Raw genomic sequence first — 25,079 nt, forward strand, 5'->3', positions numbered from 1 at the left:
AGTTTAATTCAGTGGTATTAGTAATCAAGCTAAATTTCTTTTGAATATACAATGTTGCATAATCATTGGAGGAATGAAAGGAGTAAGAGAAAACTCAAATTTAGGCTGTATAACATCTGGTCGCCCAACAAAAAAAGATAAGAGGTACTGAGTAGGTACTAAAAATCCACAGAATTTCCTGTTGTAGTGTAACATCTACTAACAACTTTAACTTTAGACTTCACAGTGAATCAGGTTGCCCCCCCCCCTTTAAAACTCGGGAATAATCTAATCAATTTGCCATGCAGGCAACAGAATGACAATCCATGTTTGTCTCTCATAAAGGCTACCTTTTCATGGCTAAGGTCATGCCTAGAGTTTCAGAGCAAGTCTTGGTTCATTTAGACAGTGCAGAGAAAAAGGCGGAATTTGACACTGCAGATTTAAGGAAGGAGATTGCAGGCTTTAATATATGCAGGGGGGAGCAAACTTTGAGTTTGCAATGTTAAGGAAACACAATGAAGCACATTCTCCATATCCAAATGGTCTTGACCAAATAAATGTGAATATGAATTATCTGTGGTATGAGGGAGATACATTATGCGGAGTGAAACATTAAGGACTGTATAAGGCACTAGCTAACAAATTTATGACAGACACTATTGAGAAAATTCAGAGTCAGATGTAGCTTTGCTCAGAGTTTTCACCTTATTTTTGTGGCATAAACCATGAATCAGAGAATGCCAGTGGGGGAGACATAAAGGGCCCAAAATGTGGGAAATGAATTTTTAACATTCTAAATCTATGACAAAGCACTGCTTGGCACTAATCAAGGAATTTTGGAAAGGGGGAGTATTTTGAAAAGGAAGCAGAAGAAAAGCTTTTGAAAGGCTTTTCTCTATGAAATGAGGTTTTAAAAACAATTTTAGTCCAAAGTACATGCATGAGTGCTACAATAAAAATAAATTCATCTGCCCTAGCCAGTTTGGCTCAGTGGATAGTGCATTAGCCCATGGACTGAAGGGTCTAGGGTTCAATTCCAGTCAAGGGCACATACCTCGGTTGCAGGCTCAATCCCCAAGCCTCAGTCAGGGGTGGGAAGGAGGCAAACAATCGATGTGTCTTACATCGATGTTTTTCTCTCTGTCTCTCTCTCCCTCACTTCCACTCTCTAAAAATCAATGGGAAAAATATCCTCGGGTGAGGATTAACAACAAAAAAATTGCCCTCCTTAAAAAATAAATAAAAGAAATTCAGCTTCATGTCAATTCATTTATTCATTAATTTATTCACCAATATTTATTGAATGATATGTGCAACAACCAGGAGAAACAAAATTCTAATGACACCCCTGAGACATTTCTAAATAGCCATTCTCTGTTTTCCAAGGGGATTAAAGGGAGGGGGGGTCATGAATAAGAATAACAGAATTCAGTAACATATCTAGTCAGGAATAGGGATATCCAAGCCTTTTTCCTTTGCCAACTGGCATTTCGAGATGCCATAGCTAAAGAATAAATGAACACAAAAGACAATAGAATTAGTAAGCACACATCCAAAGAATATGGGACAGTCTCAATTTTAAATATCCTTTTCCATTTTACCTAAAAGTATGCTTGTATTTGTCCAATTATGTAGACAATTTGACTTGGAAAATACATCCAGCTTGGCAGGCACTAAGAGAGGTCATCTAATGACCTCCTGGGATCGCTCAGAGGAAAGACAGGAAATGGTGAATTTAAAGCTGAATTCAAGGATCATGAAGGCTAAGCTATGGTTCTGAACCTCCATGAGTAGAAGTGCAAGAAAATAGATAAGGACACATATGTAATACCTTAATCAATAAAGAAAAAAATTAAAAATAAAATAATAAAATAAAATAAAGAGCAGATCCAAGTGAAGAAGAAGAAAGAGGAGGAGGAGGAGGAGGAGGAGGAGGAGGAGGAGGAGGAGGAGGAGGAGGAGGGGGTGGAGGAGGAGAAAGAAAATAGGAGAGTACAGAGAAAAGGAAACCAGTCGGGATATTTTCTGGGGAGCTCTACAGAGACATTTCTTTGGGATTTAGTAGGAAGTGAAAATGTGGCAAAGTGGAGGGAGAAAGAAGAAAGCTTATTCTGACCTTTACTTGAAGGTCAAGATAACTTAGAGTAATATTTGCATCAATATTAGATGCTTCATTTTGGACCTCTAAGCAGCTTTTAGTATACCTTTTTTTCTTTCAGAGAATAAACCATCCCATTCTTGGGGAATGGTCTTGGATATCTTTCAGAGAAAAGTGGTTACCAGTGGTACCACAAGTAGATGAAGTGGTTTAATCATGTCTAGTCCTTTAAAATATTCCCTCAAATTAAGGTACATTCCAGAGAATATTCTCTGGTGCAAGGTAAAGTTGGCTATTTTGAGTCAGAAAATCTGGATTTGAACTTGGTTCTGTCAGTGGCTGATTGTGAAATCTGGGTCAACACATTTGAACCTCTCTGAACCTGCATTTTCCCATCTGTCTTCTTTAAAGAGCTTTTAGGAAGATTAAATGACCCAAAATAGATTAAAGTGCTCTGGAAATGATGAGATTATATATAAATGATGATAGTTATTGGTACTCTATCAACTCTCTTGGCCCGGTTGTCATGGTACGGAAGGAAAGTATGCTAACAGCAAACGAGACAGAACTCTTGACCAATGTGATACTGTTAGGGACAAAAATAGAATATTGGGGACTAGCTATGGTTATGGGAAATATTAATCATGCTCTGTTAACCGTGATTGTCTTGTTCTGGTTAAAGAAAGGACATTCTAGCATGGCTGGGAGTTGTTTCCCCAGGATCTGGGAGTCAACCTTGGAACTGGGAATCAACCTTGGAATGCGGTCCATTCTCATTTATGAACTGCCTATAATCATGGAAAGATTAACAACCTTGTTGCCCAAACATGGAGTCCTGCCCCAGCCCATATAGCCTACTTTCCCATGCCTGTAATCCTTGTCCTACCCAGTATAAGCAGCTGGCTTATGGTGGGCTACAGAGCAGATTTTTGTGGATGACCTGCTGCTCTCCCATACTGCCGGCAGTATTGGAATAAAAGCTCATATGTGATTCAACCCTGTCTCTGCTGTATTGGCTCAAGTATTGACAGGCAGCCCGGACACCTTGCTTGTCCGGTTTCAATACAAAGATACACTGTACAATGGCAACAATTATCTAGTTCAAAAATATTTTTATTCCTGGGTAACATCAAATTCTATTTATAATGCCAATCCTAACTTTTTACCCCTATTTAACTTTGACCCCTAAAATATTAAAGATTTAACATAAATGGGTACTAATGATGATCCTCAATAAAGTAGAGGGAAATGTTTTAACTACCAATCTTGCAAATGAGGCCAAAACTAATGTTACCACTAAAACAAACAAAATGTTCAGGATAACCTCCTGGTACTTGTTGACAGTCTTGCTGTATTCTTAACTTAGGTTTTACTGAATATTTCCTGAATATGTACTGAACATTCACACTGTGGTAGGAACTATAGGGGACATTAAAAAGATTAAAACACACACACACACACACACACACACACACACACACACACACACTCCTTTCCCCAAGGGCATTTGCCATCACATTAGAGGGAGGCATTGGGAATAACTGCTAAAAAGGCAAACTGAGACTCTAGACAAAAGATAGATCAGGCTCAGTGATTGCACGTTGATCTATGAGCCAGGAGGTCACTGGTTTGATTCCTGGTCAGCGCACATGCCCAGGTTGTGGGCTCCATTCCCAGTGTGGGGCGTGCAGGAGGCAGGCGAACAGTAATTCTCTCATCATTGATTTTTCTATCTCTCTCTCCCTCTCCTTTCCTCTCTGAAATCAACATATATATATTTTAAAAGATAACTTCTAAATGCAAGGGTGGTACAGGGCTCCAAGAGGAAATTATTTTGAGGAAGGTCATAGAGAATGGGTAGAACTCCTTCATCAGACATGGCAGTGAAGGAATGGTGGTTAGCAGCTAACGTGAGAAGTAAGCCTGAGCTTGACCCAGAGAGTGGATGAGAGCAGGTTACATTCAAAACAGTAACTACAACAGTATGGCTGGAATATAGGTACAAAAGAAGATGAAGCTGTAATAGCAGGTGAAGAGAAATTTGTGGAAGGTTTTAAATGCCCAGCTGAGAAGCCCGATTTTTTTCCCCCCCGCAGAAATCCAATGCCAGAAGAATGCCATCATGGGTCTTGGTTCTGAAAAGATGTACAACTGGAGTCAATGTGGAGGATTTATTGGAGGGGTGGGAAAGAGACTAAAGGGGAGCCGACCAGGTAAAGGAGCTCTGGCCATAGGTCAAGGGTATTAAGAGCTAGAAACAGGGAAGTGGAGGCTAAAAGCATTGGATGAATGGCAGTTTGCTTTTTCATCTTGAGGTGACATACTCCCTGCGGGCGCTGGTTCTCAGATACACTGTGTTCCCGGATTAAGAAGTCTTGGTGCCCTGGGCTAAACCAAGGAGATGAAAGTACTCGAGTCCCACAGATTTGAGCAATTGCTCCTTTATAGACTTGCCTGGTGGCATTTGTCTAAAGACAGCACACTGAATAAGTGATCATGTGCAAAAAAGTCTTTCATACCCAAGGTTCCTGTGATATACGTGTAATACAAAAGTAAAAGTCCAATGATTTGCATTATCCTGACACCACACAATATCCCAGATTTTGACATCTTTGTCCTAGCTGCAGTCATTGTGAATTTTCTTTAGTCTTTTATTTCTGCAATTACTACTATTTTTACATGAACATCTTTTTCAGGTGACGACTGACAACTGGAATCATGGCCCTAATCTGCTATAAGGTGAGCATCAATGATGACTGCGTTTGATGATGAGAAATAAGATGAACTAATTTGTTCCCAAGCATGACCAAGCCAACGAACCTATTTTCTTAAATGCTTTGAGAGAGATACTATGGCCAAAGACATGTACAAATCATAATGATAAATTAAATGACCTGCTTTGTTCTTAAATTCTGTTCTCACACAGAAAATCGAAGCCTCTAAAACACATGCAGCAAATCAAATACCACCACCAGTGTTCATTCCTTTCCCACCTAAAATATGAATTCTTAATTATACTACTGCATTCATTTTCTTCTTTCCGATTAAAAAAAAAGAGAGAGAGAGAGAATCTGTACATGGAGCTAAACAGATTATTGGAGAAAACAATTAGACACAGAACGACTCTAAGTGAAGATTCCTGGCACTTTTCTATGTGTGCAAGCGTATGCACTCTGCATACCAATGACAAAGCTAGAAAGAAAACTCACCTGTTTTCTTCCTCAAGATCTGCTAGGATTCTCTCTAGCTCCCCTCTTTCCTCACTCTCTAAGGAAATCAAGATCTGGGCAGGACTACGAGGCTGGCTCAGGGGGGAGTCCTGGTTCAAACTTTGGCAGTAATGCTGGATTAACAAATGTTCATCATCTCTGGAAAATAAAATCAAAGGTTTTGGTTTTTGCCCCACTTACTTGTGTTGGGGATCAGGGACTCAGGTGTGTATTTAAAAATAGAAACATTTATTTGCTCTTAACAATTAATTAGACCCCTTTTCCATTTTGATACTGCTGAGGTTGTGGTCTACCATTCTGCGGGTGACAATTCGAGTGTTTTTCTTCTTTTCAGTTGAATTTGATTGGCCTATTTACATGGGTAAATTAATGGCAAAATTACAGAAATATTGGGACTCTGTTGATAGTTTAACCAATAGATAATAAATATTAGAAGATATAATAATGGCTGTATATTGTTTTTACCAAGCATATCAAGGTAATCTGTTCACTAACCCACATTATTGTTGATACTGACCAGAAAAAAAACCTGCTGCCTTTAAAATAATATGAGTAAAGCCCAGCTGGAGTGGCTCAGTTGTGAGCATCGACCAATGAACTAGGAGGTCACAGTTTGATTCCCAGTCAGGGCACATGCCCAGTTTGCGGGCTCCATCCCCAGTGGGGGTTGTGCAGGAGGCAGTCGATCAATGATTCTCTCATCATTGATGCTTCTATCTCTCTCTCCCTCTCTTTTCCTCTCTGAAATCAATAATAAAACTATATTTTAAAATAAAAATAATATGAGTAAATATTTTGTTTAGTGGAAGGCAATGTAACCAAAAAATGTCACTTTGGTAAACCAGTTTCAACTTATAAAAGCCACAGAGGCTGGATAGTAACAATAATGAAACTGTAGATAAATGATTATTTCATTCAATTATTATGTAGATAAAAAACAAAATTTGGAAGAAAAAGGCCATTGAAGTGGCTAAAAGAAAAGTGGATTCATTCTTTAGAACAGCTAATCTTGGGGAACAAAGAGGCAAAAGGCTTATATTTTGAGAGGCAGCTGCAATCTTTCCTTTAAACTAGGAGCTCTCTGCTACACAGAAAAAAAGTATTTTCTGAATGCATTGCTCCCAGTTCCTGAAAAGCCTGTGCATATAAGAACTTCACCCTGTTCTAATGAGAGGCTAAAGCTCTGTTTGGCTAAATACCATTAAGATATAGGTTCATAGTCCCCTCTCCACACCCATTTAATTTCCTTTTCTCATTGCCGTATCTTCTGAGTTGAAAAAAAATTCAGATTTTTACGGAAAAAAACCCTCCTGATTTAAATTATTTTGGACCATCAAGCCAGGTAATTGGTTGAGAAGTGAAATGTTGACTAAAAGTAATCATTGGTTGTTCAAAACAAACACTTAAGAAGTCAAACAATCCTCCAAACCAATTCTCCAGACCTGCCCCTAAAATATCATGATTTTACCATCCAAGAGTGAGTCAAATGGATTTTATGTCCTCAGAATGAACTAAAGCTTTTCATTTAAAAATAAAACAAAAGCAGTTTTACTGCCTGTCTAATTTATTATCTCTTCCCAAATTCTGACATTTTATTGCTAAACCCTCTCATGTTTAATTACAACTAGTAGTTATAATTAGCCCGGCCGATGTGGCTCAGTGGTTGAGGGTTGACCTATGAACCAGGAGGTCATGGTTTGATTCCTGGTCAGGGCACATGCCTGGGTTGCAGACTCCTTCCCCAGTGGGGGGCATGCAGGAGGTAGCCAACCAATGATTCCCTCTCATCCTTGTTGTTTCTCTCTTTTTCTCCCTCTCCCTTCCTCTCTCTGAAATCAATAGAAACATATTAAAAAATGGTTACAATTAAACTTCTCTTACTGTTCTCTTAAGCTGTCAATGGACGGCAGCCATTATCATACAGATACAACTTGAATTAAATGTGCTAGAGCCATGGTCGGCAAACTGCGGCTCACGAGTGTGGCCCTTTGAGTGTGGCTCTTCCACAAAATACCATGGCCTGGGTGAGTCTATTTTGAAGAAGTAGCGTTAGAAGAAGTTTAAGTTTAAAAAAGTTGGCTCTCAAAAGAAATTTCAATCGTTGTACTGTTGATATTTGGCTCTGTTGACTAAAGAGTTTGCCGACCACTGTGCTAGAGCTTCTAATATTAAAATCAGTGACCAGGAGAAGCAAATAACTCAGGTTGTTTACACTTTGGATACATATATTCCTGTCAAAGTACTTTACATATTAATACTTTCCCCCATAGCTAAGAAAGAGAATGCACCAGAGTTATGTTTAGGGGAAAGGTTGTTTTGTTTTGTTGTAAGTAAATCATACAAAATTGGTTGAGTGTTGACTTGGCTCTATTATTACCTTAATTGCCTGTATGTATCAGATGAGATGATTTATTTCCATGTCTTCAATAACCAGTTATGTATAAATGCCCCTTTAATACTAGTTCCCTCAGCCTCTTCTCACCTGAGTGTAACTTGTGCTGCGATATCAACTACCTATGACAAATTTACCACTCATCTCTTTGTCTAGATTTCCCATGACAAACTGGTGCGACATCCGTTAGTTCTCAAACTAAAAACACTGTTGTATTTTGACCAGATTTCTTCTCTCTAAATTATCTATTCAGTAAGCAGAGCTTTATTTTCCCCTCCTACTAGTTTCTTAATCTACTCCCTCCACTGCAGGCCCTTGGTTCATGGTGATATTCCTCTGGGCTCCGTATTGTGAATACTTCCCCTGCTCTATAAGGAAGCCTCCGTTTCGCTGCCAGAGCTCTGCTCCCTGACACTTCTAACATCGCTCTCTCTCCTTCCTTAAGTTTGACAGGCCTGGTTTATCATTCCACTAAAAACCTGTTACCTGAATGTGTACTTCCTTTTCTAAAACCCTTTACAAGATTGCCTCCCTCCTTTATTTAGCTGGTGAAGATGCTAAATCACAAAACCCTACTGCTTCAGATCTCTGCAGAAAAATGCACAACTAACTTACCATATGGGAATACCAATACAACTCTGCAAGATTATGTCTCCACTTCCCTATGAGTGGAGAAAATACTACCTAGCCATCACTTTAAAAATTACTACCCAATTGCCCTAGCCGGTTTGGCTCAGTGGATAGAATGTTGGCCTGCGGACTAAAAGGTCCCATGTTTGATTCTGATCAAGGGCACATGTCCAGTTTGCGGGCTCGATCCCCAGTAGGGGGAATGGGGGAGGCAGTCGATCAATGATTCTCTCTCATCATTGATGTTTCTATCTCTCTCTCCCTCTCCCTTCCTCTCTGAAATCAATAAAAATATATTTTAAAAAAATTACTACCCAATAGATTTAAATATCGGGCAGGTCTGGTCAAAGATCAAGCATTTAATATAGTTTAACTATTTGGGACTCTGCAATTTGTGGTAATATGGAATTCAATAAGAATAAGGCGAACTGTTTTTGCTATTCTGGAATACCAATAATGCCACAGTTTGGATGAGCTCATTCCGTATCAGGTTAAGAGTTAAGGGAAAAAAAGTAAATGAAGGGCTCCTTAAAAGATCAAATGTATATAATGCTAATTTCTATCTTCTGAGCTATCCTACCTCTAAATCCCTCAAAGCAATTTCATCTTCAGGAACATTTTGTAAAAAGAGACGGGATACTTACATGCTCTCATTAGGAGAGATGCTATCATTTAGATAAGATCCATTGCTGTTTTCCATTTCTGCTAGCCTGATAAAAAACGTAAAAGCTCATTAAAACTTATGTGACTTCTTAGAATCTATTCAAGACCTAATCGAACATTCCTGAAAACTAACGGATAAATCACGTTAAGAGGAGAAAGGAATCCTTCAAATTAAAGGATGTGTGTGTTGGCCGAACCATTTGAGGCAGTGAGTGGTAGACCACAGCTGGTTAGTAGCTTTACATTTATGCTATAAATTATAAGGGAAGGTGTATTTTGTTTTTCTTTTCTCCTTCACAGATCGATCTTCCTTTCACTGAGAACAAGCCTTGGTTTTCACAAGAAAGCTTCCCTAACAACAAATATACTCTGTATCCTTACACTACCCCTTGTTTTTTAAGATCATTAAAGTTTCCCACTGATGACAGACATGGTCAGCAGTGAGAATACTGATAAAGGATGGATTCACAGTAAGTGCTCTACACACCTTCTGCTACCAATTTTTACTTTTAAAAACCTCCTTCACCTCAGCCCATTCGGAGTGGCCCAGTGGTTGAGCATCAACCTATGAACCAGGAGGTCATGGTTAGTTTCCCGGTCAGGGCACACGCCCGGTTATGGGCTCAGTCCCCAGTGTGGGAGGCAGCCAATCAATGATTCTCTCTCATCATTGATGTTTCTATTTCTCTCTCCCTCTCCCTTCCTCAATGAAATCAATAAAAATATATATTTTTTAAAAAACACCTCATTCACCTCAGACAATAATAAGGTTTTTATACAACAACAACAAAAAGTTAACCAAACTCTTCCAGATTTATTTAACAAGCATACGATATCTTACAATTAGCAATTCAGTTTTTAGGTATAAAATGATCTCAAACACAAAGAAGGTAAGACAGAAAAGTCCAAAGAGAAGGCAAATCAATTATTCTCTTATTTACAGCATATTATATAAAATAAACACACAAATGGAAAGCCAATGCTTTCATATTCTCCGTGTAACATAGTATCATTTCTTCACATACTTATGTCTTGTCTAGCAGTTTTCTAAAAAGGTTATATGGTTTCTAAGTCAATTTATTAAACGTGCTCAGTATACAAAACATAACAAAACTATCAGAAATATTTAAAGGCTGGGGTTCGGGGTGATTGTTCTGGACTAATGCTCTTATTATTGTCCAAAACCAACATGCAGTGAAATGGCATGCACGTTAGAGGGCAGGTTGATTAGTAGAAATCAGACAAGTTTGGGGGGAAAAAAGAAAAGATTCGTTTAAAATTATTATAGGTTAGCTTTCCTTGGTTAGTTACTTTAATCAATATTTGCCTGGCATTCAACTAGTCTCATACCTGCTAGCATAATGTTCAATGCGTGAATGAGTATCATCGTGTGAAAGTTGAGGGGACGAGGCAGGCCTATAAGGCAGAAAATGTGATTAGTCACAGATACCATCCTATAATGGAGAAAAGAAAACCCACCACACAATTATGTTATATACATGGCCTAGAATGCTTTTATTCTACTTCTATGGATAATGTACACATTTAGTTGTTCCTGTAGCTTACATATCATCCAATATTTTAAATTCAGGTTGGAGAGAGGATTTCTCATACTTCTGCTTTTATCAAAAGCCATAGAGAGAGATCAAAAACTTCTGTGGAAAGTTTCAATTATAGAAAAGGTTGAGGGAAACAATCTCTGTGTGACATTTTGTCCTCCTATCTTGTAATATCTTGTAATATCTTGTGTCCTACAGTTCTGAAATTGTTTTAGCACTATGTGGTTTTAAATTTTCAAGTCTACACCTGTGCTATTTATTACATCCTTTTTTATTGAATGGGAACTGTACGTTTGCCTAGATTCACAGTCAACAATTTTAGTTCTAAAGAGGCCACTCCAGTCCATGACTTCTTAAGATTCCACATATCAAGACACCTTGGTCTGTGTAATTTTTTAAGGAAGGGATACATCTACCAATTTAGCAGCAGGTATATATTACTATTTCAGATAATAAAATTGAATGACCCAAAGTTATATTGTAATGCCTTTTAGAAAGAATGACTAAATTCCATATAATGTCACAATATCTGAAATATTTCTTATTAGGGATACGGTGTGCTAATATTCAGAGAGGAAAACAAGAGGGAGGAATTAATTAGCAGGAATTAGTGTATATACTTTTGGGGCATAAAAACCTTTTCTTTGGGTCCACAGACTAGAATTTTGGTGGGGTTAACATTTTTTCCATTCTTTCACATCTAATCTATTAATAATCCTTGAAGTTGGTATAGTACCGTGGTCGGCAAACTGTGGCTCGCGAGCCACATGCGGCTCTTTGGCCCCTTGAGTGTGGCTCTTCCACAAAATACCACGGCCTGGGCGAGTCTATTTTGAAGAAGTGGCGTTAGAAGAAGTTTAAGTTTAAAAAACTTGGCTCTCAAAAGAAAGTTCAATCGTTGTACTGTTGATATTTGGCTCTGTTTTGAAAATCAGTTTGGGCTTGTACTTTTTGTTTTAATTGGGATAGTACAAAAGGTCTCTTCCATTTCTCTCCTAACACAGAAAGCCCTTAGGTAAAGGCATGAATCTAAAAGTCAGCAGTAATCTATTCAGTTAGGACTGGTTTAGTCCAATGTCCAAGTAGCATTCAAGGACTAGGTAGAAACACTAAGATATTTGTTTTTTTTCTTACATAAAAAAAGAAAACCATGTAGTTATCTAGGCTTACATAGGAAATATACTAGAAATCCATCTTTCTTGAAAAAAACACCACAATCATAAAATTATTACAACACACTACAGCAAATCACTGGGGAACTGATGTCTCCTCTGATAAGTGTCCTATTTAAGAAATCAGTGTTATCTAAGTTGATTCACCATAACCAAAGGTGCAATGAATTATAAAGACATTTAAACTATCCCAAGGAAATAAAAGGATGACTACCCAAATTACTAGGCATATCCAAAGATTTCCAGGTGAATCTTCACTCTAGTTTTAGAGAGTTAATCTGGTAATTTCTTAGAACCCTAGAGCAGCCCATAATTAGGAAAATGCTTAAGGTTTGTTTTGAAATATTCACTGCAAGTAAAGATAATTTAGTACTTTGATTATTTGGCTTATAAGCCCTATCTATGGAACAGAGCAGTCTTTCAATTATATACTTCTTATGAGCTAAAAGCCCACCATCATAAAAAAATATTTAATGTTTTCCCTTATAATAGTTGCTATCCTGGTAATGTATAGAAGAAAAACCTGAGACCTTGAAACATAACTATAACAAGAAAACTAGGCAAGTAAATCCAAAACACTTTAATAAAATCTCATACAGAAAATCTTATGCAGAGCTTTAAGTCTTAGCCTTGAGGATAATTCCAGGTTATTTTTCTTATTAATGCACACAGCACCTAACACAGCATGCATAAGCACAAGAGCTCATAATAACCAGAAATATATATATATATATATATATATATATATATATATATATATATATAGTAAAGAAGGTACTTTTTAAGTCAGAAAATTAGCCAAAAGGGAGTACTGGTCAGAAAAGAAGCACTTAAAAACCAATTAGTAAAAGTACAAAACCACTTAGTACAGAAGCAAAACTATGAATGCAAGGCCTTCTAAAACACTTTTCGAAGGGAAGGTAAGAATACCCTTCTCCCTTCCCATTTCCTAAATACAAAACAATGTACACAGAAGGTTTATTTTTTTTTATATCCTTAATGGCCAATTCCAGTCCACCCACTACCACCTTCTCTTTTGTGAAAATTCCACTAGGTTTTCATTCATTTAGGTTTCAAAGGAGAATAGCTCAAAGAATATTACTTGACTGTCTCATTTGTGGGCAAACAATGTAAAATATTTACGCTAGATTTAGTTTTAAATTATATGACAGATATAGGTAAATAAAGGTTTTGTCAAAGGAAAAAGGAAAGATCTGTACCTCAATAAACTTTCAAACTCTGTGATCCATAGTAAATGGATTAAATGCTGCCATCATCATAGGATTTGTTAACATCAGATAGAATTCTTGCAAAGTAAAACAACTTAGGACCTGGCTCTTCTGCCTTAATAGAATAGCTTTACAGTATATTTTAGAAATTATATAATCCTAAGAGGAAGGACCTTAAAAAGATGACTGGTGTTAAAGAAACCAGGAACTTTAGTCTGCTGGGTTTGTTTTCGTCTTTAAAATTAGAACTTCCTACTATTTCTGAATAATCTAGTAAATAAACTTTTATAAGAAGACAAGATGAGGGTATGTTTTAGTTGTCTGAGGAGACATTTTAATAAAGGCTGTTATTCATTTTAAAGTTCTTAAAAGTTTAAAACAAACACCCTGTAGTTAAAATCAGTCACACCAAAAACTCATTGACATAATTTTTTTCTCATGAGTGTATGTATTAAATAAACATTTTTTTCTTCTTTCAAGGAACTGTTATTCTTTGCTTATTATTTTGTACTATCTCTATCCATGCATTTTTAAAAATTATTCTTTAGCCTATTTATCTTTTGGATTTTTTTAACTGGTTAAAACTTATCCAACCCAGAGTAAATTCATTTGTTTATCAGGATCCAATCAAGCTGAAAATTTCAGCATATCAATTTTCTAAAAGCTTCTTACTTCTATAAACAAATAGATTACCTGGGTTAGGGGAAACAATTACCAATAACAAGGAACATAATTAAATCTCCCCAAGTTGTTTACTCATGATGATTAAAGAAACCAGGTAGTTCACTACTTATAGCTCCCATATCTCAAAATTAAGGGGAATAATAATGCAGCTTAAAAAAAGATGCCTTACACTTCCTTTAGGCCAATAAAGACCTAAAATAGACCTCAATTAATTGTTTGCATTTATCACTACAGGATTTAAAAAAGGATCTACTTTAAATTAAATTACATGGTAGAACAATAAAAAAGACTCAATAAAAATAAATTGAATTCTTACACAAGTCTGTCTTCCAAATTGGTCATTTACCCCTTATATATAATAGAGCTGTCTGACTTTAAATACATATTTAATAAAGTACACTTTGAAATATCAAAAAAACCCACACAATTTTAAAACATGCACACTGTTTACTAATACATAAATCACAGACCCCCAAAATGAATTTTCTACCATTATAAACTCTGAGATAAATCAATTATCTGTTGGTATCTAATATTAGTATTATTAATACATGCCACTAGTAATAAAGACTGCAGTACATTTTTCTGCTTATGAGCTGAATATTTAGGAGAGAAGAGCAAAGTGTGTTTAGTTAAAAAATGAGCTCATGTATATAATATCAGTCAATTAGCATGGCATTACATGATAAAAAGTCCGCACACCTTACTGAAATTATTCAGCCCTACTCAACATCCCACTATACAACGGATTCTGCTGATATTTAATGATTCACTTATAACAAGCCCTGAAGAATAAACCATCATCCTATTGAAGGCCTTAAAGCATGGAATCTCAAGGAACATGGCTAAAGAATGGTATTATGTAATCAGAAAACTCTTCCCTGCTTATAATTGAATATATAAACATGTCTCCCAGGAACACAACTAACAGCCCAATAATGTCTTTGATGTTCTTTTGAACTCAAGGCCAGGATTTCTGCTCATTCCAGTTGGACCAGGTGGGGACCTGAAAACCTTAGTCTGATTCTCCTGATCTGTGGTCGATGGCACTCTCAAAGTTTTACCAAGGGAAGAAAAAAATCAAAATGAAACAAAGGAAATTGATATGTCTTTAAAACAAAACAAATAAACAAAACAAAACAAAAGTTTAAAAATCAGCAAGCGAATGTGTTGGTGGCAGCAGCACCCCTCAGCAGAAGTACTCACGCAGAATCTACCGGCCAGAAGTTGATCAGAGTAACAGGACTGCAAAACAAAAAATGAGGTGGTGAAGAGACACAGGCAAACTCAGCCTCAAAAAAAAAAAAAATACTGAAAGGTTAAAATAAATAAAACCTAACCAATTAAGGATAAACCATGGAAAGCAACAGCCAAACAAAAGTGGAAAGTGAATTAAAAGAAAAACCACCAGTGGTGTGATTGCCACCAGAGTTGTGGAGAGAAGAAGGTTTAAGTGAGGTGAAGGCATCCTCAGCTTGATCATGAGAATCATTACTACTTACTGTGAAAGAATTTCCTGTGACTCTATCTTCTTTCAAATAGAAAAAAAGTGACTCAATATGACCACACAATCAGATCCAAAGAGACACACATCTGATTCGTGAGGGAGGAAAATCAGAATGAAATATTGGAATCACTCATTTGTAAACAGTCCCGTATTTCTTAAAAGCTTTTAGAGGTAATTTAGCAGTTGGAGCTTGATGTTTTCTGTGTGAGATAAAGTTTTACTTTTGGGAAAGGTCATTGTCATGGGACAATTGACACAGAAAATGCTGATATCAGCCTGTTTTGTTCTTTTCATCTAAAGGAAATCTAGAGAAAGAAATAGGAGAGACTGTTTGCATTTCGGAGTGAAGGAAGGTATTCAGCTGAAAGGAGCTCGAATATACATCAAGTGAGAGTCTGCTTTGCTTTTGCCACTACTCACGTTTCCATGTTGTCCCCCTCTAAGACAGTCTGCACTGGCAGGTAGCCCATTCGGGGATGCTTCGCAAAATACCTTTTGGTTCGAAATTTGTTTTTTAGTACCTTGGCAAAGTCACGAACATCTTCTCCTGATGTAGTCTGAAAGGGAAATTGGGTTGACATCAGACTTGGGAAAGTAAGACCTCCATAAGAAGGACCACTCCAGTGCTCCAACTCAGGGCATTAGTTCTGTAATCTCAGAGAGAGTAAGGGTTGAGAGCAAAGGCCTTGAAATCAGACAAAACCAGGGTTTTGAAACCAGGCCTGGCATTTACTAGTGGGATTAACTTGGGTGAATGAGGCTCAGATCCCCTGTGAAATGGGGACAATCATACCTCAAAAAGTTGTTACACTGAATAAATGAAGTACCTCAACTATTGGGCTACTCAATAAGTGGTAATTTCTAGAAGTCTTAAAGTCGAAAAGTTAACCTTAAGTTTTGCCACACTTAACGGTATTTTAAAAATGTACTATTGTCCACATGGGTACCATGTTTCACCCACTTAATATATTCACAGCATGGTTCATTCTCCATCATCAAATACCTTTGCAAAAGGAATAAAAAAGAGAAAGACCATGGAAAAACTGAGAGGATCACTCTGACGATGGAAGAGAGAAATACTCTAAAGCAGAGCTTCTCGAATTGAAGTGTGTGGGAACCACCCACAAATCTAGAGAAAAATGCAGGTTTTGCTTGAGAAAGTCAGGGGCAGGGCTTGACGTTCTGGGTTTCTAATAAGGAAGCTCCCAGGCAATGCCAGTGCTGCTATTCACAGACTGTGAATAGGAAGCAGCTAGTGTTTAAGGAACATTGGATTTACACCCAGGTCTGTCTAACCACCAGGTCTAGGCCCTTACCTTCCTGCCAGTGATTTTCCAAAGTTCTGCTAGCCACTTAATATTTACCCAAATCAACATCTTAGAAGGCTCTACCTCTTCATTCTGGAGCCTTGGGCAAATTATTTAACCTTAGGAGCTCAGAGCCCTCATCTATAAAATGGGGGGTAAAAATAATAGCAATTTCACACTGAGTAGTTTAAAAGGTAAACACCTAGCATTTGCTTGACAAGTGTTAGTATATAAAACAGACAGGAGATAAGCAAGATTGCCAGAAAGGAGATTATGAATTTTGGGGAACCCACATTATACCCCTAAACCCAACATGCCCCATGACCATAAAACCTCTCCACACGACTGCTAGGGCTGTGCAAAAGAAATGTGAAAATGTCTTCCCTACAGCCAATGCAAACGGAAGAAAAACCTATTTATTCACTCATCAGTATTTGTTGAGTGTCTACAACAGTCCACGTGTGCCAGCCCTTGCCCTATGCACTAGGGGTAAGGTAAATCCTGGCACCACAATTTGGAACCATTTTAGCTGGGGAACATCTGGGGAATGTAGACATTACAGCATTACACGAGATCAGTAATACTGTCCCAAATGGAAATTTCTCCCAGGTGAACGAACTCACATCAGGGAGGCATCCAGCTTACCGGAGTGCAATATTCCACCATGGGGTAGTGCATTTTATGGCCTTTTGCAACTCGACCAGAAAAAAAGCAACTTTGGCAGATGTCGTAATTAAAGTGCTTCAGACTCCTGTACCTGGTAAAGAACAAAAGCAAACACGTATGTATTTCTTCAAATCAAATTCCCAAAGAACATTCTTTAATAAACCTTCTTCCACCCTGTCTTAATTCTAAAACCAGCCTTCGGTGCTCATTAATCCCACAATGTAAGTGATTACCTTTCTACCTCCAGAATGGTCTGGTGCTTCTCCTACAGTATCAACACATTTTGGCAGAAAGATTAGGCTATAACCATATGGAAGGAGGGAAGAAAAATTCAGTTCTTATTTAAACTCCACTAAGAACTCTTTCAGATTAAATACAAAGATACTGGCAAACTTCCTGTTTTTTGAAGAGCAAATACTAGAATTTGAAAGAACTTTCAGGAGAGACAGATCCATGTATTGTAGGCCCCCTACCCATCATGGGAACAAAAATTTTCTGAAGCAGTTTTTTAAATAAAGATGAGCCCGGCCTGTGTGGCTCAGTGGTTGAGCATCAACCTATGAACCAGAAGGTCATTCAGTTCCCAGTCAGGCACATGCCCTAGTTGCAGGCTCGATCCCCAGTGGGGTCATGTAAGAGGCAGCCAGCCGAATGATGTTTCTCTCTCATTGATGTTTCTATCTCTCTATCCCTCTCCTTTCCTCTCTGAAATCAACGAAATATATAAACATATATATGAAGCAATTTCATAAAACAAAAGAAAATTAAACATGAACTTTCCATTAAAATAAATCTTTTTAAATTACTTTTTCTGATTGATTGACATGATTCATCTTCAGAGAGTTACTTGGATAATCTCTTTTATCTGTCTCTCTTCAGAAATCCCTTACCACATTACTCACAAATGATAACTGAAGCCCCAAGAAAGGACAAAAATTGGATTAGATGAAAGAATGTATAATGTGTGCGTACTAGACGGTACATTTTGAATAGTGTATCCTTTGTTTCACACTCTCTTCACATTTTGCTTTCTCAGGTAAGAATTTTATCCAATTCAAATAAACATATTCCTTATGTCAATTATGGGAAATGGCGGGGGAGGGAGGGGGAGAGATACCTTTTTTAGATCCCAACCATCTTTAGGGGAAGGGGAGAGCCGGGAGGAAAGAGAAGTGCTAATTCCTAAAATAATCTAATCTGATAAGGACAAAAGGAGTGAATGTGAAAATGCTCTTAGATCTTCCAAAGCATTCTTTTTTATTTTTATAAAATTTCCCCTATGCATCTTACTAGTGATGTGAGCTCACAAAAAAAGGAATGTAATGCTCTTCCCTATGGCTCCCCACACCTGCCCCTGCCACAGCATCATTCTTACGTGCGAAAACCAGGATGGAAAGAAGGTGTCCTTTGCAAGCCCTGCCTACTCAGTGTTGTCTCTCTAGGCTTTAGAAACCTCTAACGCAGTGGTTCCCAACCTTTTTTTGGCCATGCCCCACCTAAGCATCTCTAAAATCCTAATGTCCTCCCTCCCCGTGACATATACACTGAGTGGCCAGATTATTATGATCTCTGAACGCATAATAATATGGCCACTCGGTGTAATCCTATATAATAAAAGGCTAATATGCAAATTGTCCCCTCGATCAGGAGTTCGACCAGCAGGCCGGCCGGCCAACCGCCCATGTCCCCTCCTCCTGGCCAGGCTGGCCGGACCCCACCCATGCATGAATTCATGCACTGGGCCTCTAATATATATATATATATATATATATTATACACACACACACACACACACACACACACATACGCTGAGTGGGCAGATTATTATGTGTTCAGAGATCATAATAATCTGGCCACTCAGTGTAATTCTTATTATTCAAAAAGTGAACTCCTAGTCACATGGAGGAAGCCTAAAAGGCCATTCACTTGGTCTAAACAAGCTCCCAAAGAACATGGCATCCATGAAAGAGAAAAATTATAGAATGAAAGGACAGTTGAAGTACTGAGGAAGAAGTCACTAAGAAATTGTTAAAATTATAATATGAAGTGATATGAAAAAATAGCAAATAAAGTTTCAAAACATAATAGAGAACTGAAATGCATAAATATGTCACAATATATATTTATATACTGTATATGAGGCCCCTAGAACCATAAGAAATGCAAAAAATACACTGTTAATAACTCATTCTCGAATTGCCCCCCTTAAAAATCAAATTGCTCCCCACCCCCGTGGGGCCTGTGCCTCATGTTGGGAACCACTGCTCTAAAGCTTTGTAAAACCCCTTTGTAAAGAGCATGAAGTATGGAAGGACAGAACACACAAATGGGACAGAGCACACAAATTATACAAAGTAGTTATTAGGCAACCAAGTATTAAAACAAGTCCAAGCATAACCAGGAAGAGTATTTACTTAGCGACTAAGTGGATTCTGAACAGGCATAGGCTACAGTTTACAACTTTATGGCTTAGTCATCGCTAAGGAAACCTTCATGTTGACCCAGATGTTTAAATACACCATCATTTCAGAATTTGGATTGGGGATTATTATTCAATAAGATGAATCCATTTAAAAATATTCTGTCTCCCCAAACAGGTCGACAAGGCGGAAGGTTTAAGAGCCAGTTGTCTTCTGTGACAGTTTAAGAATATCAGAATAACCTGCTTTGTTTCTTATCTCTTTTTACTTTTAAATTTATAAGGAACATTTTCCTTTTATAGCTGCTTTGTGAATCTTTCATTTACTTGCATACTTTATATTCCCTTAGAAGTTCATTAGGATACTATGTGAAGAGCCTAATCAGATTCGCAGATAGAGAAGTTCCAGGGTGCTTAAAACAAGTCTTACTACTTTAGGGGGGAAAATGGTACAAAGTGAATAAGAGACTGGGCTACCATGATGGGTCTCCCAAAATAGAATCATTCCTTAGTTTTATAACTAATTCTTGGATACTGCCTATAAACAGAAAAGACCGTGAAAAAAAAAAAAAAAAAGATGGTCAAAATGTTTTGGTTGCAGGAAGGCGGAGGCACAGTTTATCTGTATACTGTTGACGGACACTATCTTAGTGGAGACAGGCAGTCAGTCGTGTTCACCCAAGACTGTGCCTCTGCAGAGCTGAAAAGCACAGGTGGAGAGAGACACCTGCCTAAAGAGCCAGATCCACCAAAATAATGCAGTGATCAGGGACATGATGGATCACCTCCTCTCCCACTTTGAAGACTAACAGCAACTGGTACAGGAGGTAAAAGATCAAGGCATTAAAAGGCAAGAAAGGACATGAAAAAAAATTGACATTTGGGGGGCTCCTAATACCTGAATCCAATGATTGGACATTCCTTGCAGATGTTACACTTGGCCTGATGCTTGGCGGTTTCCGCAGCAGCCACTCTGTGCAGGACTGGCAGCCACACCATGGACTGGGGTTCCAGCCTCATCCAGTCTAGGAAGAGGGCCGCTTCGATCTCGGGCTTATTATTGGCCTGCAGAGACAGGAGGGAGAGTGAAGGCGGGGGGGGGTGGGGAGCGGGGGGAAGAAGGTGAGAAAGTAAAGGAGACACATATCAGTTGAGGTCATAAGTTAAAAGAAAAAAGCAGTAAGTTGTACAATGAAGGCCAGTTTTTGCAGTTCATTTCTACAAATGGTCCCCCTAACATTCACAGGAGCCATCTACCCCTAAGGCTGTGAGCTGCCATTACTCTGGCTATGAGATGACAAGCAAATAAAAAACAAACTAATGGAAAGCAAAATACACACCTGAGTGAGACTATATTGAGCTCCAGTGTTTGAGCAGATACATAAGTTAGCCAAAAGTAAAAGATAAGTGTTTATTGATAAAATTTCAAAGGAGGAAAAAAAATAACCCAGAAGTATTGATTCCTTTTTCTCTAAAGAATCTATTTCTCAATGTGTCATAGAATCATAATGAAGAGGTTTCAAAATTCATCTGGTCCCAAAGCTTCATTTTACAGACAAAAACAAAACAACAAACAAACAACAACAAAAACAAAAAACACCAGACGTAAATGAGAGAAGTAGTTTTTCAAAGGCCATACAACTAACTGGTGGCAGAGCTGATACTGAATGCAAACCACCAGGGCTACTGTTTTCTTGGTGACCTGCTGTTTCTTTATCTGTGTCTTTATTTTCCCTCTTTCCTTCTTCCTCTTTCAAAGTCTAAATTTTAATAAACACCATTCCACCAAGGAGTACAATGATTTTAGAAAGCTCAAAATATATTTACCCATCACTTGATTTATATATTATCATAGTCGTGCATTTTAATTAGACCTTGCTTTTTTTACCCCATAAGACTGTTTAAATTTTTTTATATTGTTAGATTGATCCATACATTGATGACTTCCTTTTTGTTTTTCATTCCTTTAGTATCTGCTGGTGGTGAATATCTCAGGTTTTATCTGAAAAATCTCTTTTTTATCCATATTCTTGATAGCTATCTTCATGGGACATAGATTTTTAGGTTTGGGGGGTTTTGTTTTTCCTTTGTTGTAGCACACTGAAATATTATTCTACTTTTAGCTCACTTTCTCTGCTGCTACTGCTAAGAAGTCAGCAGTAAAGCTGACTGTTGTTCCTTTGAAGGCAATTCATCCTTTTCCTGTCTTGTATTGTGTCTCTAGGGTTTTATTTATACTTTGTAGGATTAACTGGGCTTCTGGAACCTGAGGGTTCGAGTCTTTAGTCAGCTCTGGAATCTTCTCAGTCATCATCTCAACATATAGTTTCTCTTCTCTATCCCCTGTCTGCTCTGCTTATAGAAATCTGTAAGATAAATGTAGACTTTTTCTATCTAGCCTGCATTTCTCTAGTTTTCCCTTTTTTGTCCTTTATGCTTCGTTGCAAACAATCCCTTCTGCCTGGAATCTATTTCTCTCTTTAGAATCATTCAATCTGATGTAAGCTCATACAGTATATTTTAAACTTTGGTTATTGTACTTTTTAATATCTAAAAGTTCTAGTTGGTCATTTTGTTGTTGTTGTTAATTTTTAGAGAGAGTGGAAGGGAAGGGGAGAGACAAAGAGAGAGAAACATCAATTGGGTGACTCCCAACTGGTGCTGGGGATCGATCCCGCAACTGAGGTATGTGCCCTTGACAGGAATCAAACATATGACTTCAGTCCATGGGCCAACACTCTATCCACTGAGAACAAACCAGCTACTGCTAGTTGGTCATTTTAAAGGTCACTTCTAAAGTTTGTGGTTCCCTGCAGATATTTTTCAATGTCTGTTATTTTCTCTTAAACAAAGTAAACATAGTTTTCAAAAAATAATCTAATGATTCCAAGACATAAAATTACTGTGGATCTGTTTCTGTTGTCTGCTATTTCTGCTGCTTTTTGCTCACCTTGATTTCTTGTGTGCTTATTTTTTTTTTACCATGTATTACATTGACCTTAATATATTTTTTGGAGGTGCTTTTGAGCCCTTGACTGAAAATGCCTTCTCCAGTAACGATTTTCATTCACTTTGCCAAGAACCCAAGGGCACTACCTTTTCTGAGACCAATTTAAAATGAATATATGATGGATATTTAGTATCATACAGGCAATGTGTATTTGAATTGCAAACCCATGTTGCTTCCTTTGAATGTGGTTTGCTAATAAAGACTCTATTCACATTTCACATAGGAAGGCAGTAGCATTTAGATCAACAGGTCACTTGCCTTGCAACACCCACCACATCAGCAGTACCAGTCATTACCCCTGACGACAAATTTTCCAACATTGTAATGAGTTGTTTAACCTTAAATTTCCTAGCTGCAAATGGTGTCAATTCAAGCTTCTGATAAAAGCTTTTGTCGAGCACTTTTTGAGGTACTTTGTGGAAAATGTAAAAGATGAAAGGGACCCACAGAAGTGAATTCATCTTGCAATGGCACCACAGAGCTGTTAAGACCTTTAGCAGTCATAGAACTCAAGCTCTTAACCAACGCTAGCGTGTTCTCCTAGCTTCTATATAAACACCACCCGTGCATGAGAACAAACATCCTTAATGGATGATCTTGAATATTTGTGCCCAGGGAGCCCTGTTAAAAGTGTCTTCAGCCTGAGCTGAAATCCACCAGCAGAACGAATAGAATTAGAGTCTCCAGGAGTTTGACCCCTGCTTGCCACTTATGGGCTGTGTGACCTTGGGAAATTAACTTTATCTCTCTGTGTCTTAATTTTCTTCTGCCATGAAATGGAACTATTAATAGCGCCTATCTCATAGAGTTGTTGTAAGATTTAAACGAGTTAACAAGTGAAAGGCACTTGGAACAGTGTCTGGCACATTGAAAGGGCCATGTCAGTATTTGCTGTTGTTACTGTCATTATAATTATCCATCTGACCAGAAACCCAGAAGTCTTCAGCCTTCTAACAGCCCTTTAAGTATTTTACCAAAGCTGTCATGTCCACGCCTGTCCATGCCACTTCATCCCTACTCCTTTTATTTCTTCCTCATATGACATGGCTTGATTTGCCACTGTCCTTTAGAAAATTACTAGAGGCTTGGTGCACGAAATTTGTGCATGGGGGGTGGGTCCCTCAGCCCAACCTGCACCCTCTCCAATCTGGGAGCCCTCAGGAGAGCCCTCTCCAATCTGGGAGCCGTGACAGCTAAGGCACACTCCCTGTGGTTCTCTGCTCACTGTGGGGCTTGGCTGCTCTGCACCCGCTGCCCAGAGGCTCTCCGTGGGCCAGAGGCCTTCCGCGGCCGGGGCGGGATGCTTGCCTCGTCGCCGCGGTGACGAAGCAAGCATTCTGCCAGGCTGCTCACACTGCCCGCTCTCAGTGGCCGCCCCCTCAGGACTGGGGGACTCCAGTGGGGCTGAGGGGACTGGGCACTGCCATCTTGTGGCTATGGGCGCCACCATCTTTGTGATGGAGTTATGGTTAATTTGCATATTACCCTTTTATTATATAGGATTCTTCAAGTATGATCTGCTGGGAATGGTCCCTCCATTTCTCATCTAATATAACTGGATGACTTGCTTTTGTTCAATACTACAGGCTCGCACAGGGTTTCCACTCAACTAAAACCTCTGGGTCAATGTTTCCCAGTGTATCCAGCAGATCGATCATCCAGCAAAATGCTTCATAAAAAGGTTAAATGAATTAAGGAAACACTGCATATTATACCCACCTCTTAAAATTCTTAATGTACATTAACATATTAGAAGTGAAGAAGGTCATCAGTAAAGAAACCTGTTAAATTTTGTTTAGCCTCAGAATTTCCTACACTTGTTATTCAGTGATCACAAGACACCCCCCCCCATTTTTTTTTTTTAACTTCTAAGGCCTGTGAACACCACAAGTTACTAATGCTCTATTGGGTATGACAGAAAATTATGATTTTGGCTGGTTCCGGTGATTCCTCCATTCTGTACTTATTCATTTGGATTTGTTTCCTCTCACTTCTGTCAAAGACTGTTCTGTCAGTTTGATCCCAGTGTACACTGTACAATCTCATCATTACCCTTAAAAATCCTGTCTCTTACAGTCCATGAATTAGCCATTTTACCCAACTCTGTATATTCTGTACATTTTAAAACATGCGTTCTGTCTTCATCAAAAAGTCACTGGTGAAAATATCAAACATTTAGCCAAGGTCGAACATGAGCCACATCCTAGCCGGTTTTGCTCGGTGGTTAGAGCGTCAGCTCTCGGGCTGAAGGATCTCAGGTTCAATTCCAGTCAAGGGCATGTACCTTGGTTGCAGGCTCAATCCCCAGCCCCAGTCGGGGCACATGAGGGAAGCAACCAATCAATGTGTCTCACATTGATGTTTCTCTCTCTGTCTCTCCCCTTCCCTTCCACTCTCTTGAAAAATCAATGGGAAAAAAATATCCTTGGGTGAGGATTAACAAAAAAACAACAACACAAAAAAAAACAAAAAACAAACAAAAATGAGCCACATCACCAGAACCTGTACCTCAGGTCAACACAAATCCAGGA

At 38.3% G+C, this 25,079-nt stretch overlaps 1 protein-coding gene across 4 annotated transcripts in view; it reads right to left on the reverse strand.

The window, feature by feature from the left end:
• DMD (dystrophin) overlaps positions 1-25,079 on the reverse strand; it is a 2,362,317-nt gene that overhangs the window by 43,569 nt on the left and 2,293,669 nt on the right. For all 4 annotated transcript variants that reach the window (XM_079764882.1, XM_079764883.1, XM_079764880.1 and 1 more), the window contains 7 exons: positions 20,437-20,603; positions 17,099-17,210; positions 15,567-15,703; positions 14,846-14,884; positions 10,346-10,411; positions 8,977-9,042; positions 5,290-5,448 (listed from right to left, as the gene is read on the reverse strand). In XM_079764882.1, coding sequence (XP_079621008.1) covers positions 5,290-5,448; positions 8,977-9,042; positions 10,346-10,411; positions 14,846-14,884; positions 15,567-15,703; positions 17,099-17,210; positions 20,437-20,603 — 746 coding nt within the window. The remainder of the gene's footprint in view (positions 1-5,289; positions 5,449-8,976; positions 9,043-10,345; positions 10,412-14,845; positions 14,885-15,566; positions 15,704-17,098; positions 17,211-20,436; positions 20,604-25,079) is intronic.

Source organism: Cnephaeus nilssonii, assembly GCF_951640355.1.
Source record: "Cnephaeus nilssonii genome assembly, chromosome: X".
NCBI lineage: Eukaryota > Metazoa > Chordata > Mammalia > Chiroptera > Vespertilionidae > Cnephaeus > Cnephaeus nilssonii.